The 16,372-nt window shown below is 41.1% G+C and overlaps 1 protein-coding gene across 2 annotated transcripts in view; it reads left to right on the top strand.

Annotated features, from left to right (window-relative positions):
• ANAPC1 (anaphase promoting complex subunit 1) overlaps positions 1-16,372 on the top strand; it is a 186,128-nt gene that overhangs the window by 151,350 nt on the left and 18,406 nt on the right. For both annotated transcript variants that reach the window (XM_073672779.1, XM_073672780.1), the window contains exons 42-44: positions 2,925-3,063; positions 7,483-7,569; positions 15,324-15,419. In XM_073672779.1, the coding sequence (XP_073528880.1) occupies positions 2,925-3,063; positions 7,483-7,569; positions 15,324-15,419 (322 nt within the window). The remainder of the gene's footprint in view (positions 1-2,924; positions 3,064-7,482; positions 7,570-15,323; positions 15,420-16,372) is intronic.

Here is a 16,372-nt window from a genome sequence, read left to right as displayed (position 1 = left end):
AGAACCCCCAGGTGCTTCACAAATTGATTCGTAAAAATGAAAAAGTGAAAATAAAACACTTTTTCATTTTTATGAATCAATTTGTGAAGCACCTGGGGTTCCAAGTGCTCACTATGAATCTAGATAGGTGCCTTGGGGGGTCTAGTTTCCAAAATGGGGTCACTTGTGGGGGAGCTCCAATGTTTGGGCACACAGGGACTCTCTAAATGCAACATGGTATCCGCTAACAAATTGAATGGAAAATCGGCTCAAATTGTTAGCGGACACCACATTGCGTTTGGAGAGCCCCTCTGTGCCCAAACTTTGGAGCTCCCCCACAAGTGACCCCATTTTGGAAACTAGACCCCCCAAGGCACCTTTCTAGATGCATAGTGAGCACTTGGAACCCCCAGGTGCTTCACAAATTGATTCGTAAAAATGAAAAAGTGAAAAAAAAAACACTTTTTCATTTTTATGAATCAATTTGTGAAGCACCTGGGGTTCCAAGTGCTCACTATGAATCTAGATAGGTGCCTTGGGGGGTCTAGTTTCCAAAATGGGGTCACTTGTGGGGGAGCTCCAATGTTTGGGCACACAGGGACTCTCCAAATGCAACATGATATCCGCTAACAAATTGTCGGCTCAAATTGTTAGCGGATATCATGTTGCATTTGGAGAGTCCCTGTGTGCCCAAACATTGGAGCTCCTCCACAAGTGACCCCATTTTGGAAACTAGACCCCCCAAGGCACCTATCTAGATGCATAGTGAGCACTTGGAACCCCTAGGTGCTTCACAAATTAATTCGTAAAAATGAAAAAGTGTTTTTTTTTTCACTTTTTCATTGTTACGAATCAATTTGTGAAGCACCTGGGGGTTCCAAGTGCTCACTATGCATCTAGATAGGTGCCTTGGGGGGTCTAGTTTCCAAAATGGGGTCACTTGTGGGGGAGCTCCAATGTTTGGGCACACAGCAGCTCTCCAAACGCAACATGGTGTCGCTAACAATTTGAGCCAATTTTGCGTTAAATTTGTTAGCGGACACCATGTTGCATTTAGAGAGCCGCTGTGTGCCCAAATATTGGAGCTCCCCCACAAGTGACCCCATTTTGGAAACTAGACCACCCAAGGCACCTATCTAGATGCATAGTGAGCACTTGGAACCTTCAGGTGCTTCACAAATTGATTCATACAAATGAAAAAGTGTTTTTTTTTTTCACTTTTTCATTGTTACGAATCAATTTGTGAAGCACCTGGGGGTTCCAAGTGCTCACTATGCATCTAGATAGGTGCCTTGGGGGGTCTAGTTTCCAAAATGGGGTCACTTGTGGGGGAGCTCCAATGTTTGGGCACACAGGGACTCTCTAAATGCAAAATGGTGTCCTCTAACAAATTTAACGGAAAATCGGCACAAATTGTTAGCGACACCATGTTGCGTTTGGAGAGCCGCTGTGTGCCCAAACATTGGAGCTCCCCCACAAGTGACCCCATTTTGGAAACTAGACCCCCCAAGGCACCTATCTAGATGCATTGTGAGCACTTGGCACCCTCAGGTGCTTCACAAATTGATTCATAAAAATGAAAAAGTGTTTTTTTTTTTCACTTTTTCATTGTTACGAATCAATTTGTGAAGCACCTGGGGGTTCCAAGTGCTCACTATGCATCTAGAAAGGTGCCTTGGGGGGTCTAGTTTCCAAAATGGGGTCACTTGTGGGGGAGCTCCAAAGTTTGGGCACACATGGGCTCTCCAAACACAACATGGCGTCCGCTAATTATTCAAGCAAATTTTACAATCAAAAAGTCAAATGGCGCTCCTTCCCTTCCGAGCCCTGCCGTGCGCCCAAACAGTATTTTTTCCCCAAATATTGGGTATCTGCGTGCCCAGGGGAAATTGCACAACAAATTTTGGGGTCCATTTTTTCTTGTTACCCCTGTGAAAATAAAAAAAATTGGGTCTAAAGTAACATTTTTGTGAAAAAAGTTAAATGTTCATTTTTTTTCTTCCACATTCAAAAAATTCCTGTGAAGCACCTGAAGGGTTAATAAAGTTCTTGAATGTGGTTTTGAGCACCTTGAGGGGTGCAGTTTTTAGAATGGTGTCACTTTTGGGTATTTTCTGTCATAAAGACCTCTCAAAGTGACTTCAAATGTGATGTGGTCCCTAAAAAAATGGTTTTGTAAATTTTGTTGGAAAAATGAGAAATCGCTGGTCAACTTTTAACCCTTATAGCTCCCTAACAAAAAAAAATTTTGGTTCCAAAATTGTGCTGATGTAAAGTAGACATGTGGGAAATGTTATTTATTAACTCTTTTGTGTGACATATCGCTCTGATTTCAGGGCTTAAAAATTCAAATTTTGAAAATTGCAAAATTTTCAAAATTTTCGCCAAATTTCCGTTTTTTTCACAAATAAACGCAAGTGATATCGAAGAAATTTTTCCACAATCATGAAGTACAATATGTCACGAAAAAACAATCTCAGAATCAGGGGGATCCATTGAAGCGTTCCAGAGTAATTACCTCATAAAGTGACAGTGGTCAGAATTGTAAAAATTGGCCCGGTCATTAACGTGCAAACCACCCGCGGGGCTTAAGGGGTTAAGCAGTAATCACCAACTTTCATTTGTGTTAATTTTAATTTTATTCCCTGTCCATCAGTTTTACGTGAAAAACGATTTCATGAATTTTATGTATATAGTTGACACATTTTGCAAAGTGCTGAGCAGAGAATTCATTGATTTTACTGTAGGACAAAATTAACCCGTGAAGCCAGAATACTCAGAGGGGCCAGATGCAAACATAAAGAGAACATACAAAGTTCATATAGATGATATTGTTCTGGTCAGATTCCAACCCCATGTGTGCAATTCTGGAGTCCTGACCTCTGACTTTAACACGAGCTACAAAACTTTACAGCCTCACTATATATATTTATTTTATTTTTTAGGTCAATTCTTTGTAAGGATGGGGTTTTGTATGTGAAACTCAGGGCTGGTCAGTTGTCCTATAAGGAGGACCCTATGGGCTGGAGAAGTCTACTTGCTCAGACTGTTACTCATAGAAACTCAGAAGCTCGTAGTTTTAAGGTACCTAATTCAATTAATGAATTTTCATTTATTTCATTATCGGTGTTCTTATTTTCCATGTGATATTAAAACTGTGCTATAATTAGCGAAATGACATTTAGAAATAAAGAATAAAGTTGTATAGACTTCTTATCTATACACAGTCCTCACAATAATGTTTTCAAATGTCAGTGGATCAGAAAACAATGTGCAAAAGAGGCATTGACAAACCAGCCCCACCAATTTCCGCAAGCTATCCACCTCCAGAGAGTCGTGGACTAGATTAAACGGCCCACACATAAAACCTGGGTTCAAGAAGAAAACCTAATGTACCCTCTGTGACAGCTTATCTTCTCCGACAGCTTATCTTCTCTCCTGCTGATTGCACTAACTTCTTCCAAAAAACCCTTTTACCGCAGTTGCTTCTAAAAATCCGGTTCACACCCCATATAAGGGAAAATTGTTCCCCTTAGGCTGCGTGCCCACTATGCGTTTTTCAAGCGTTTTTGCCGCGGATTTTTCTCAGTGAAAACGCTTAAAAAACGCTTGGTAATACGTGCCCCATAGTCCCCAATGATGATGTGGAAATTTCCGCTGCGGATTATCATTGCAGAAAAATACGCCGCATGTCCATTAAGGCTAAGTGCCCACGATGCAGAAATGCTGCATATTTTTTCTGCATCTCCCTGGCAGGAAAAACGCATGTGGATTTTACATGCTTTTTTCCTGCCAGGTAGAAGCGTTTGTCAAGCATTTTTGAATGCTGGTTATCAAGCGGTTTTCCAAGCGATTTTAGCATCACTTAGAAAAGTGCTTGACAACTTGGTCACACTATATAAATACATGCAACCGGCATGGATATATATAGTGTCACCAAGTAATAGTTAAAAAGAATAAGAATGATAAAAAATAAAGATTACACTTACCTTCTGATGGCCCCCGTTCTTTTCTCCGCTGCGTCCGGTCTCTTGTACGGCTCGCGGTGGTGTGAAAGGACCTTTCATGATGTCATTTAGTCATGTGACAGGTCACTGCACCGCCGACGTTAGCGGTCGCGTGACCTGTCACATGAATAAATGACGTCATGGAAGGTCCTTTTAGACCATCGCGAGCCGAGAAAAGACCGGACGCATCGCTGAGGAGACCGGGGGCCACCGGAAGGTAAGTGTAATCTTTATTTTTTATTTTAAATTATTTTTGTACCCGGGTCTGTATGAGAGTCTCCTCTTCTCCAGACCCGGGTACCATCCGCACATTGAATTGCTTAATATCCGCATGTGCACATGTAATCATGTGGATATTATGCTTTTCAATGTAAGTCAATGGCAGCAATTACGCTGCATGTCCACAAAATTAATGGACATGCTGCGTGTTTTTCTGCATATTTTTTTCGCCTATACCCATACAAAATGAAACCCTCCCTTACGCATTGAGCAACTCCAATAAGCCTCTACAAGACCTGTTGGAAACAGGATTAATCGCCACTAGAGAGGAATTAGAAAAACTCCCAAGCATTAACTCATTAAACCCTCTTCACCTCCACAAATTCACACTCCTTTTTAAATCTATTGCAAATAACCCAGACTCAGACAGACACCTAATAACGTTCAAGACACTCCTGGCCAAGGCTAGGCCTCAAAAACTGGTAACTGCGACTCTATACAATCAAATAGTCTCTCTCTGTATACCCAAAAAGCTCCCATTCCTTAGCAAATCAGAACTCGACCTAAACAGGTCTTTCTCAACCATGGAGGTGGATAAAATTCTACTTGCCCCGAAGCTCTCTAAATGCTTCCGTATGCAAGAAAACAGAGGTGGCATATCATTTCAGCCAAACTTCAACAAAGCATATAGCTGAATGTGCTGGAGATGCCTCTCTGAGGTTGTTATGCTTTACCATATGTGGTGGTCATGCCCAAAAATCTAAATATTCTGGTCCGAGATCTTGCGCTTCATAAAGCAGATCCTCAAAACATGACTGGAAAAGGTGTAGTAGACATATTTCTGGCATAATAGCCAGAGACAAAATTTCAAGAAACAAACTATTTCTTCTTAGACACTTACTGGCCTCAGCTAGATTCCTGATTCCTACTATGTGAAAATCCAAATCAGCACCCTCCATCATCCAGTGGAAATCAAAGGTAGAACAAGTCTGCAGACTCAAAGAGCTCCCAACTCAAGAGTCACGTCTGCTTTACAGAAATCTGGACTCCCTGGTGACTTTTTATCAACTCCACCTTCTGATTATACTTACTGTGGGGACTTTGCTTACCTGCCTTCCGCACCCCAAACTGTGCGCTCACGCCTTTAAGAGTACACATAACTTTCTACTGTTTAAAATAACTGGACAGAGTTTGCGATTTAATAGGGGATGGGTGCTTATTCCGTATAAATTGTCTGAAAATAGCTAATTTGTGGAAAAACCGTAGTAGGATTCACACCAGACAATTGCGTAGTACATAGAACTGCGGCATCTATTGCACTTTGATAAATCTCTGTGGTTTTTTTTTTAGCTCCGTTTTGTAGCTGTTTCACTACAATGTAACCTGATCTCTAAAAATGCAGTGAAAAAGGGTCTTCTAGAGGGGTGGTCCGCTCTGAGACCACATCATAGCATCTTCACAGAAAGCTCTGGTCCACATTAGGAGTGAACTTTAGAGAGATTTCACAGTTGGCAAGAATCACTTAAGGCTGCCATGTTTTTGATCATGTGAGTGGTGTCTTTCAGCCCATGGCATTGCTATATGAAGTGTTGGATAAAGAGACTCATTTGTTAAGATGTGGGAATGTTGTGTGAAAGCAGATGTTTCACACATGCAATTCTAGATGTAAAATGTGTGTATTTATGTAGATGAAGAAACCTCATTGTCAGATTTCTAGGAAGAGGATGGGTGGGGTGACTGCAGCTGTGCACAATCCAATGCTGCACAATTTCATGGAAACCAGCTGGCTTTAATCCCACTTCTCTGCTTGTCATTTGTGATAATTAGCTCTACAAAGAAAGTATTAACCAAGTTTTTTTTATCTGATAGGGGATAATTTAGGGGCTTAACTGCTTGGATCCCCAGCAATCTTCAGAACGATGTTCTGCAACGCTCCATATAAAAGGAATGGAGCGTCAAGCATGCGCACCATTCATTCTGTAGGAGACTGTCAGAGTGCTGTACTTCACTATCTTCTACAGTCCCATAGAGCATAATTAGAGCAGAGGTGCACATGCTCGACTTCCTCTCCTTTAAGCATCCTTATTCTCGGGAACGCTGGGGATAAAGACTTGGCCGGGGTCTACGTGACAAGTCTTGAAGGAATGTCGTGCTGGCTGCTCCCTTCCTGCTCAGCTGGACTGACAGGGCTACCACTTGTTTGTTGCCTCATTTCGCCTCCTCATTTGCATATTGGTGGCCTTCCTCTGCTTCTGATTGACAGTGCTCGATTCCTAGAGTGAACATTGTCTGAATGCTGCCGGTATGTGTGCGGCTGCGCACATAGTCCTCTGTCCACTTTCTTCTGACTCTGCTTGCTACAATTCCGGGTGTATTAGTGTAGCAGACAGCGTCAGAAGAAAGGAGACAGGAGAACTCGCCCGTCTATTCTGTGCACGTACGCTGGCAGCATTCAGTCAGTGCTTGCTCTCTGAAGGGAGCGCTGTAAATCAGCGGCGGAGGAGGGCCCCCAATATGCAAATATTGAGGTGGAACAGCTCACCAAACTCTTGGCCAGGCCAAAGGTGCACGAAGCCTCCTCATTTGCATATTCTTTTCTCAGACACTGTTCCAGTAACAGGTACAGTGCTAGTATGGTTGCTATAATGCATTTTGCCTTTGACACACTCACTTTTGGTATCTTTTATCATACTGAAAGATAACGTTTAGAAGGGCACCCACAGGTAAATAACTGTAAATCTGCTTTAAGATTGCTCATAATCCTTACTGTAAATTATGGTGATTCTGCATGTGTTATACTGGAAATTGCGGAATGTGTATTCTTTATTCAGCTTTTTGTTCTTCGGTACTCTTAAAGTAATTGTCCTTTTCATTTTTATTTAGTAAATCATTAGTACACATGAAAATAAGCAACTTTGAAATGTATCTTATCAGATAAATCTACTTTATTTTTTTTCTCTGCCAGCACTGATGATTTCCAAAATTCTCAATTCCTGGTTAAAATCTGTATTCAGTGAAGACAGATTCTTACATTACTGAGAGAGAAGGTGACAGTTGGTGCTGATGAGGTTCTATGGAGGGGAGGAGCTAGAGGCAGAGCTCTGCCCTCCATCTCCTCCTATCTACATAGAATCTACTTTGTATCTTATCTTAAAACGACGGTTACTATTTCAGCTACATTCTAACCATTTTATAAATGGGTGACAGAGATCTTGTATATTGCCTTTTATAAATGTAAGCATTTTGTAAATGGACTGTTTGTTTCTTCCTGCTTTAGCCCGAAGCCATTTCTGCTTTCACATCTGATCCAGCACTCCTATCATTTGCAGAATATTTCTGTAAACCTTTATCTGACATGGGCCAGGTAATTATGGATCATGTTTAATTCTATTTGTTGAAGTGAGAAGTTCCACACTGTGACACAAGAGTTGCAAAATTAAATAGGAAAAAAATTAAGGAAATAAGGTGGAAAGAATCTTGAAGCTATCAAAAAAACATTTCATCATGGCTTTTAAAGACTATTTGAAAGATTCTTTGCACTGGAAAAACAGTGAAGTGGCTGCAAAATGCAGTAATTCAATGACTCTATGGGGCATGAAGCTTGATTGGATTTGCAGAGATCATAAAAAATAGTTTATAATTAGGTATTTTATCTGTGATATCACGTTCTGCTCCAGTGTGCTCGTCAGTCTCTGTGTACCGGCTTTTTTTTTATCACATTGTCTGCGTTTGTCAAGTTCTTTATGACCTTACACATAGCTATTTTTGTTCAAATCATGAGACCCCACCAAAAAATCAGTATTTAAAGAAATGTGTATGTTGCCCTTGGTGTCACTTATTAAGTTTGTGATTTGGCAGGAATTCTTTATTTTTTAACCCCTTTCTGATGTATGACCTAATAGTACGTCATGGTGACCTGGGCCGATTGAACCAATGACGTATTATTAGGTCATACGGCGATCGCGCCCGCACACAAGCGGTGCGGGGCGATCGCTACCGGGTGCCAGCTGATTATCACAGCGGACACCCGGTGCTATGTGCAGGGAGCGGTCCCGCACCGCTCCTGGCACATTAACCCCCTCAATGCTGCAATTGAAGTCGATTGCAGCATTGCGGTGGCAAGGGGAGGTGATCGGGATACTCGCCTCCTCTTCCGGCCTCCAGCGCTGTCTGCCGTGGCTTCCCGGATGTTGCCATGACGACCCGATGTCGTCATGACATCATCCGGGTCACTAGACAGCAGGAAGATTCTTTGGTCATGCGCAGTGCATGACCAAACTATCTTCTCCCTGTGCAGCACTGACAGCCTTTATAGCACAGGGATGGTGCTGCATTCCTGTGCTATGCAGGCGATCAGAATAAAAAAAGTGAAAGTCTCAGAGTGGGACACAGAATAAAAGTCCAAAAAGTGTTAAAAAAATAAAAAATAAATTGTAAAAATATTTAAAAAAAAATAAAAAAATAATCCACCAAAAATAAAAATATAATGTGCCCATCAATAAATATTATTCTGAAACAAAAACAATAAAAGTACACATATTTGGTATCGCCGCTTCCGGAACGACCTGACCTATAAAACTGTCCCAATAGTTAACCCCTTTAGTGAACACGGTAAAAAAAAAAACGAAGCAAAAAACAATGCTTTATCATCATACCGCCAAACAAAAAATGAAATAACACGCCAATCAAAAAGACTAATATAAATAAAAATGGTACCGCTGAAAATGTCATCTTGTCCCGCAAAAAACAAGCCGTTATACAGCTCCATCAGCCGAAAAATAAAAGTTATAGCTCTCAGAATAAAGCTATGCTAAAAAATATTTATTTTCTATAAAATAGCTTTTATTGTGTAAAAGCACCAAAGCATAGAAAAACAATATAAATGTGGTATCGCTGTAAATGTACTGATCCGAAGAATAACGCTGCCTTATCAATTTTACCACACGCGGAACAGCATAAAAAAAAAACATAAAAAAAATTCTGGAATTGCTGGTTTTTGTTTATTCTGCCTCCCAAAAATCAGAATAGAAAGCGATCAAAAATTGTCAAGTGCCTGAAACTGGCACCAAAAAAAACGTCAAGTCATCCAGCAAAAAACAAGCCGTCACATGACTCTGTCGGCCAAAATATAGAAAAATTATAGCTCTCAAAATATGGCGATGCAAAAACTAGATTTTGCAAAAATATGCGTTTTTTTAGTGTGTGACAGCTGTCAATAATAAAAACCCGATATGATTCTGGTATCTCTGTAGTCGCACCGACCCGAAGAATAAAGTTTTCTAATCACTTATACCTCACTAGGAACGGCGTAAAAAATAAACTCTAGGGTTAGGGTTGTGTTAGGGTTAGGGTTGGGCTAGGGTTAGGGTTGGGCTAGGGTTAGGTTTGTGATGGGGTTGTGATTTTTTTCAAAAGTTAAAAAAAAAAAAGATGATATGGCGACTAGTGTTGAGCACAAGTGCTCGCTACTTGAGTTTGCATCGGGTGCTCGGGTATGCAATGGGTATCACGGGTGCTCGAATGACATGCTCGAGTCTCTGCCCCATATGCTTCGTGGACAAAAAAACCTTGCGTGGATTGCCTGCCATGCACGAGCGATCCCCGCATGTTTATTTTTGGGTGTCACTTGAGCACCCGTGATACATGGTGCATACCCGTGTACCTGATGCAAACTCAAGTAGCGAGCACTTGCTCTCAAGACTAATGACAACTTATTCAATATGATGACCTAATGTTATCAAATTCTGTGTCGTACCTCTGGATTCAAAATGTTCACTATGCCCCTTGATAAAATCCTTGAGGGGTTTAGTTTTCAAAATGGGGTCACTTGTGGGGGGTTTTCACGGTTTAGGCACATTTTCTCCTCTTACCCTTGTGAAAATAAAAAAAAATGGAGCGAAAACATTATTTTTGTTGAAAAAGTTTGATTTTTTTATTTTCACGGCTCCATGTTATAAACTTCAGCAAAGCACTTGGGGGGTTTAGGGTGCTCACCACACATCTAGATAAGTTCCCTGAGGGGTCTAGTTTCCAAAATGGTGTCACTTGTGGGGGTTTTCCACTGTTTAGGCACATCAGGGGCACATCCGCTAAGTATTCAAGTAAATTTTACATTCAAAAAGTCAAATGGCGTTCCTTCCCTTCCGAACCCTGCCATGTGCCCAAACAGTGGTTTTCTCCCACATATGGGGTATCTGCGTGCTCAGGGGAAATTGCACAACAAACTGCATGGTACAATTTCTTCTGTTACCCTTATGAAAAATGCAAAATTGGGGGCTGAAAACATTCTTGTGGGAAAAATGTGAAAATTGTATTTTTACGGCTCAATGTTCTAAACTCCTGTGAAGCACCTGGGGGTTCAAGGTGCTCACTATACATCTAGAGAAGTTCCCTGAGGGGTCTAGTTTCCAAAATGGTGTCACTTGTGGGGGGTTTCCACTATTTAGGCACATCAGGGGCTCTCCAAACGCAACATGGCGTCCCCTAATTATTCAAGCAAATTTTACATTCAAAAAGTCTAATGGCGCTCCTTCCCTTCCGAGCCCTGCCGTGCGCCCAAACAGTGTTTTTTCCCCACGTATGGGGTATCTGCGTGCTCAGGGAAAATTGCACAACAAATTTTGGGGTCCATTTTTTCCTGTTACCCTTGCGAAAATAAAAAAATTTGGTCTAAAGTAACATTTTTGTGAAAAAAGTAAAATGTTCATTTTTTTCTTACACATTCCAAAAATTCCTGTGAAGCACCTGAAGGGTTAATAAAGTTCTTGAATGTGGTTTTGAGAACCTTGAGGGGAGCAGTTTTTAGAATGGTGTCACTTTTGGGTATTTTCTGTCATAAAGACCCCTCAAAGTGACTTCAAATGTGATGTGGTCCTTAAAAAAATGGTTTTGTAAATTTTCTTGGAAAAATGAGAAATTGCTGGTCATCTTTTAACCCTTAGGCTGTGTGCCCACGATGCGTTTTTTAAGCGTTTCCGCAGCGGCAACTCCGCCACAGAAACGCTTAAAAAACGCTTGGTAGAAGGCCTGCCATGTTCCCCAATGATAATCCACATGTGCTGTGCACATGCTGCGGAAATTTGCGCTGCGGATTATCATTGCGGAAAAAAGCGCAGCACTACCAATTATTTTGCGGAAGCGCTGCGTTTTCGCATGGATCACGCATCACTGCATATGTAGATGCGCATTCCACGTGTTTCAATGTGTGGATGGTACCCGGGTGTGGAGGACAGGAGACTCTCCTCCGGACCCGGGTACCATAGAACCTGTGAAAAAAAGAATAAAATAAATGTTATATTTACCTTCTGATGGCCCCCGCTGCGCTTGTCCTCCCTTGCCGGCAGATCGCGGTGGACTGAAGGACCTGCGCTGATGTCATAGTCATGTGACGGCAGGTCCTTCAGTGCAGTGTACCACGAGCTGCCGGCAAGTGAGAACGGAGCAAAGCAAGACTCCGGGGGCCATCGGAAGGCAAGTATAGATTTATTTTTTTACATTCTTTAAGGTCACACTATATAAATCTATGCCGGTTGCATGGATTTATATAGTGTGGCCAAGTTGTCAAGCACTTTCCAAGTGATGCTAAAATCGCTTGCAAAGCGCTTGACAAACCCGCATGCGGAAATGCATGTGAAGAACGCTTCATTTTCGCATGTCCCTGGCAGGAAAAGCGCATGTACAATCCGCATGTACAATCCGCATGTACAATCCGCATGTACAATACGCATGCGTTTTTTCTGCCAGGGAGATGCAGAAACGCTCCGGAAAAATCCGGAGCATTTCTGCATCGTGGGCACATAGCCTTATAGCTCCCTAATAAAAAAACATTTTGGTTCCAAAATTGTGCTGATGTAAAGTAGACATGTGGGAAATGTTATTTATTAACTATTTTGTGTGACATATCTCTCGGATTTAAGGGCATACAAATTAAAATTTTGAAAATTGCAGAATTTTCCAAATTTTTGCCAGATTTCCATTTTTTTCACAATCGCAAGTGATATCGAAGAAATTTTACCACAATCATGAAGTACAATATGTCATTAAAAAACAGTCTCAGAATCAGGGGGATCCGTTGAAGCTTTCCAGAGTTAATTACTTCATAAAGTGACAGTGGTCAGAATTGAAAAAATTGGTCCGGTCATTAATGTGCAAACCACCCTCGGGGGTAAAGGGGTTAATAGTTGGGATTCCTCCCAAGACATAAGCTTGACTATGCAATACAGCAAGAAAATTACTTGGGTCTATTGACCCCTTCAAAATACAGTATCTGACCTGCACACGTTTTTTCCCTAATTCACCATAACCTCTAGAGTCGTGACATATGTTGATGCGTTTTAATTTGCAGCAAGATTGTAAAGTGGAATGGATCGTGTGTGTTTACCCACATTCAGTAGTGCACATTATTTGCTAGTGATTTCTCTGTGCAATTACTTTTTCAAAGTGTAAAGGTACAAATTCCACATTTCTAGAGAAAAAAATGAGAAACGAAGCATATGGTTAGTTTAACCCCTTACCGACATTTGGTATAATGCCACGTTATGTATGTCTGCTGTCTCTTTGCTCTTTCAATAGGTGAGTCGTCATCTTTCCGGACGATGATAGCTGTGCTATTCAGCCATCATCTGCTTCTAACAGCCGCAAAAGGAGCAAAGGTCCAACTGTGTCTGTTAACCTGTTAAATGCTACTGGCTATCTGTTCTTACTGCACATGAACGCAATTGTGGGGTGACAGTGGGCTGCCATGAGGGCTAGTGGTCTACTGAAGACCCCCATGCTTGTCATGTCTGTACCCCTATGAAGGCCAGCCTGTGACTGGCGTTTATAGGAGATCTTGAGTTTTGCTACATTCAACGATACTATGGTATTGCTGTGTATAATATGTGTTCAGATGATTTCAGGTTCAAATTTACTAGGGGGACTACAAAGTAAAGTTAACAAAAAAATGGTTTTTAAAATATGTAGAAAAAAAAATTGAATTACCTCCTTTTTCCACATTAAAATGAAAGAGACATTTAAGAAATACTCCCGTGATATCTCCACTTCCATAACAGTCCAATCTATCAAAGTATAAAATGAACCTGATGGGTAAACACTGTAGTGAGAAACAATATCTAAACACCAGAGTTGTAGTTTTTCACCAACCGCAATGCTGCAAAGAAATGCATTAAGAGGGGTGATCAAAACTTCGGACCTACCCTAAAATGGTATGAATTAAAATGTCAACTCAGGGGGCAAAAAATAAGTCCTCATACAGCTCCATCGACTGAAAATTGAAATCGTATTGTGTCGTATAGAAAATCCCAAAAATCTTATGGCAGAATTGTGCTTGTTTTGCAGTTTTGACCCACTTAGAATTGTTTCCTACTTCACAATATATCACATGAAAAAATGCATGGTGTCCTTCAAAAGTACAACTTGTCCTGGAAAAAAACAAGCCTTCATATGTCGATGTAAAAAATAGAAGTTATGGCTTTTGGAAGAAAGGGAGGAAAAAATTAAAGTGCAAAAAGTGAAAACTGGTCAAGAAGGGGTTAAATTTACAGTAGTATGTCATCCAAAAACGTTGTTTTTGTGGCTCGTTTTTTAATGCTTTTTGAGTTTGCATTGAAGGTCTTGAGTTTGAATTCTTGGGAAAAAAAACGATAAATGAAAATCAATAATTAAAACTATAAAGAAATCAGTCATATTCTAAAAGGTCCCCTACATCAACAAAATCTACGTGTGAGCTCCGAATAATGTCTTGCCTAAGAAATAACACATATTGCTATGAGCTAGCATCCAAGATACAGATCAAGGACACTCCTCCCTGTGCAGCTGAATTGGCTGCGCAGATATGTCTACCTGAGTTTTTTTCAATTATTTAATCTGTATTTATTCCCCCTTAAAGACTATACTTTTTTTTATTTAACATTGACCTTTTAGAAAGTGTTTTTTTTTTTTGTAATGTATTTCATTATATTATACCTCCTGTCACAAACACTGTTAGTCTGTTGATAAACTGTCTACTTAGTTCAAGCTCCCTAAGAATCTGGTTTCAACTTCTGTGCAGCAAGAATCCACTCTTTTAGGCTACGGTCACACTATCCGTATTTGGTCAGTTTTTTCTCTCCGTATTTGTAAGCCAAAGCCAGGAGTGGCAGAATCCGAGGAAAAGTATAATAGAAACACGTGCACCATTTCTGCATTTTTCACCCACTCCTGGTTTTGGCTTACAAATACCGATAGTGTGACAGTAGCCTTACAAAGAGTCTGCTCCCCCATACTCAGACAGGGAATGTTCCATACTGTGATTGTAGTAGAGCATGGATTCTTGCTAAGCTGCAGTTGAAAGCAGATTTTTACGGTGTTTGAACTAGGCAGTTAAATCAGCATGTTTGGGAGAGAAGGAGGCAAAATAAGGTCATGGGTTATATTGCAATAATTCTTAATTTTGAAAAGGCTGATGTATAATTAAAAAAAAAGATTTTAGTTACGTATTAATTGGTTTTCTAAAATTTCACTCTAGATCAGGCACAGCAAGGGTACATGTGTAAAAGTGGCTAATTTTTATACCAATCAATGCACCTACTGTCAGGGTATGTGCACACGATCACTAATCGCTGCGGATTGGACGCACTATGACAATGATTTGAGGCACTATGCGTCTGCAGATCACCCGTGGAAACTGACATGCGGCGCGTCTTTCCAGACCGCAGCATGTCAATTTTCCGGCGGGTCCACATGCAGGTTTTCTCCATAGACCTAACCTCTGTGAGGAAAGTCTGCAGGTGAAAAAAAAGAGGCGCCGCTCATTAGCTTATTGAGCGGAAGCGGCCGGCGGCTTCTCCACAGCGTCGGGGCTGCAGCAGGCTCTGGATGGTGGGAATGTAGCCTAAGGCTATGTGCCCACGATGCAGAAATATACTGTTATCATAGGCAGTTTGTACAAAAACCTTTCAATTGTACTCTAATAGTTATTTGACTGGAAAATTACAATGACTGCAATTCATATAGGTAATTTGGGAAAATCTGAGAAAATATTATTTGCATAATAATTTGGAACACAGTGTATTTTAGCATGAAGTACTGCTCATTCATCCTGCAAGTTAAAAATAATTGTACCATGTTTTATTTCATTAGAAGCAGGAAATTTTGGACTTGTTTTCATCAATCTTGTATGAATGTGTAACTCAAGAGAATCCAGAAATGCTCCCTGCATACATTGCAATTGACCAGGTAAGTATATTCAAACATATAATATATAAAAACACGCTCGCGCTGCACTTCTGAAATTGTGTGCAGCTGCTGGTAGTGACACAGGCTCTGTGTGAATAACCTGTCCTGAAAATGAGGGAAAAAACTGAAACCGTACTACTGCGCTCGCACTCCCTAAATACACCAGATAGTGTACCTAGTTGGATAGCATCAATAGGTGCATAAAAAATGGGTACAAGATAAGGTCTGATAAAACTGAAAAACAACCCTACTATGGTGGCTGCTCCACCTCCAACCGATTAATTATGCCTATAGACAAGTGAGTAGGGCATATGCAGAAAATTGGATAGTATTTGGCACATATGCAGTTAAAAGGTCATGCACAGAAAAGCTGCTTGCTAGCTAGGATGGTGGTGATCGTGACCTCTACTACAAATAAACTAAGTGATGAATGTTACAATACCTTGTAAGTGCCCGGATGCTCTACGGACTGGCGTTGCTGCCACCGCGTTAGTCCCGCTGTAGATGTCAAATGTCAGATGGGGGAGCGTCCTCCCGGAAAGGCTCCACTCAGTACGCGGCAGACAGCGTGTGATAAGACAGCGTGCTCCGGCCGGAAGCAACACTGCTGACTGACACCGCGCGCAGGGGGCGTGAAAAAATGATGATGTCACAAAAAAGGGGCTAGGCACCTAGAACAGGCCACACAGACCAACGCGTTTCGAAGGACTCTGTCCTTCTTCATCAGGGTGTGGCCTTCATACACTGATCCAGGTTTATATAGCCCCACTAATCAGACCTACAGCGGGATCAGGAGGTGTGGCTAACAAGAAAACCTACAGGGGGCCTATAAATGCTTATAAATTAGATGCAGTTGCCAGAATCTTCCTAATACAAGTACGCAACCTACCAAAAAGAGGAGAATGATTTTATAAAATGTATACATATAAACACTGATAAAGTTTACCTTTACA

This window comes from Phyllobates terribilis, unplaced genomic scaffold (genome assembly GCF_046119375.1).
Source record: "Phyllobates terribilis strain yellow unplaced genomic scaffold, ASM4611937v1 Scaffold_3__8_contigs__length_932513732, whole genome shotgun sequence".
Taxonomy (NCBI): domain Eukaryota; kingdom Metazoa; phylum Chordata; class Amphibia; order Anura; family Dendrobatidae; genus Phyllobates; species Phyllobates terribilis.
This window is presented reverse-complemented; position numbering and strand designations above follow the sequence as displayed.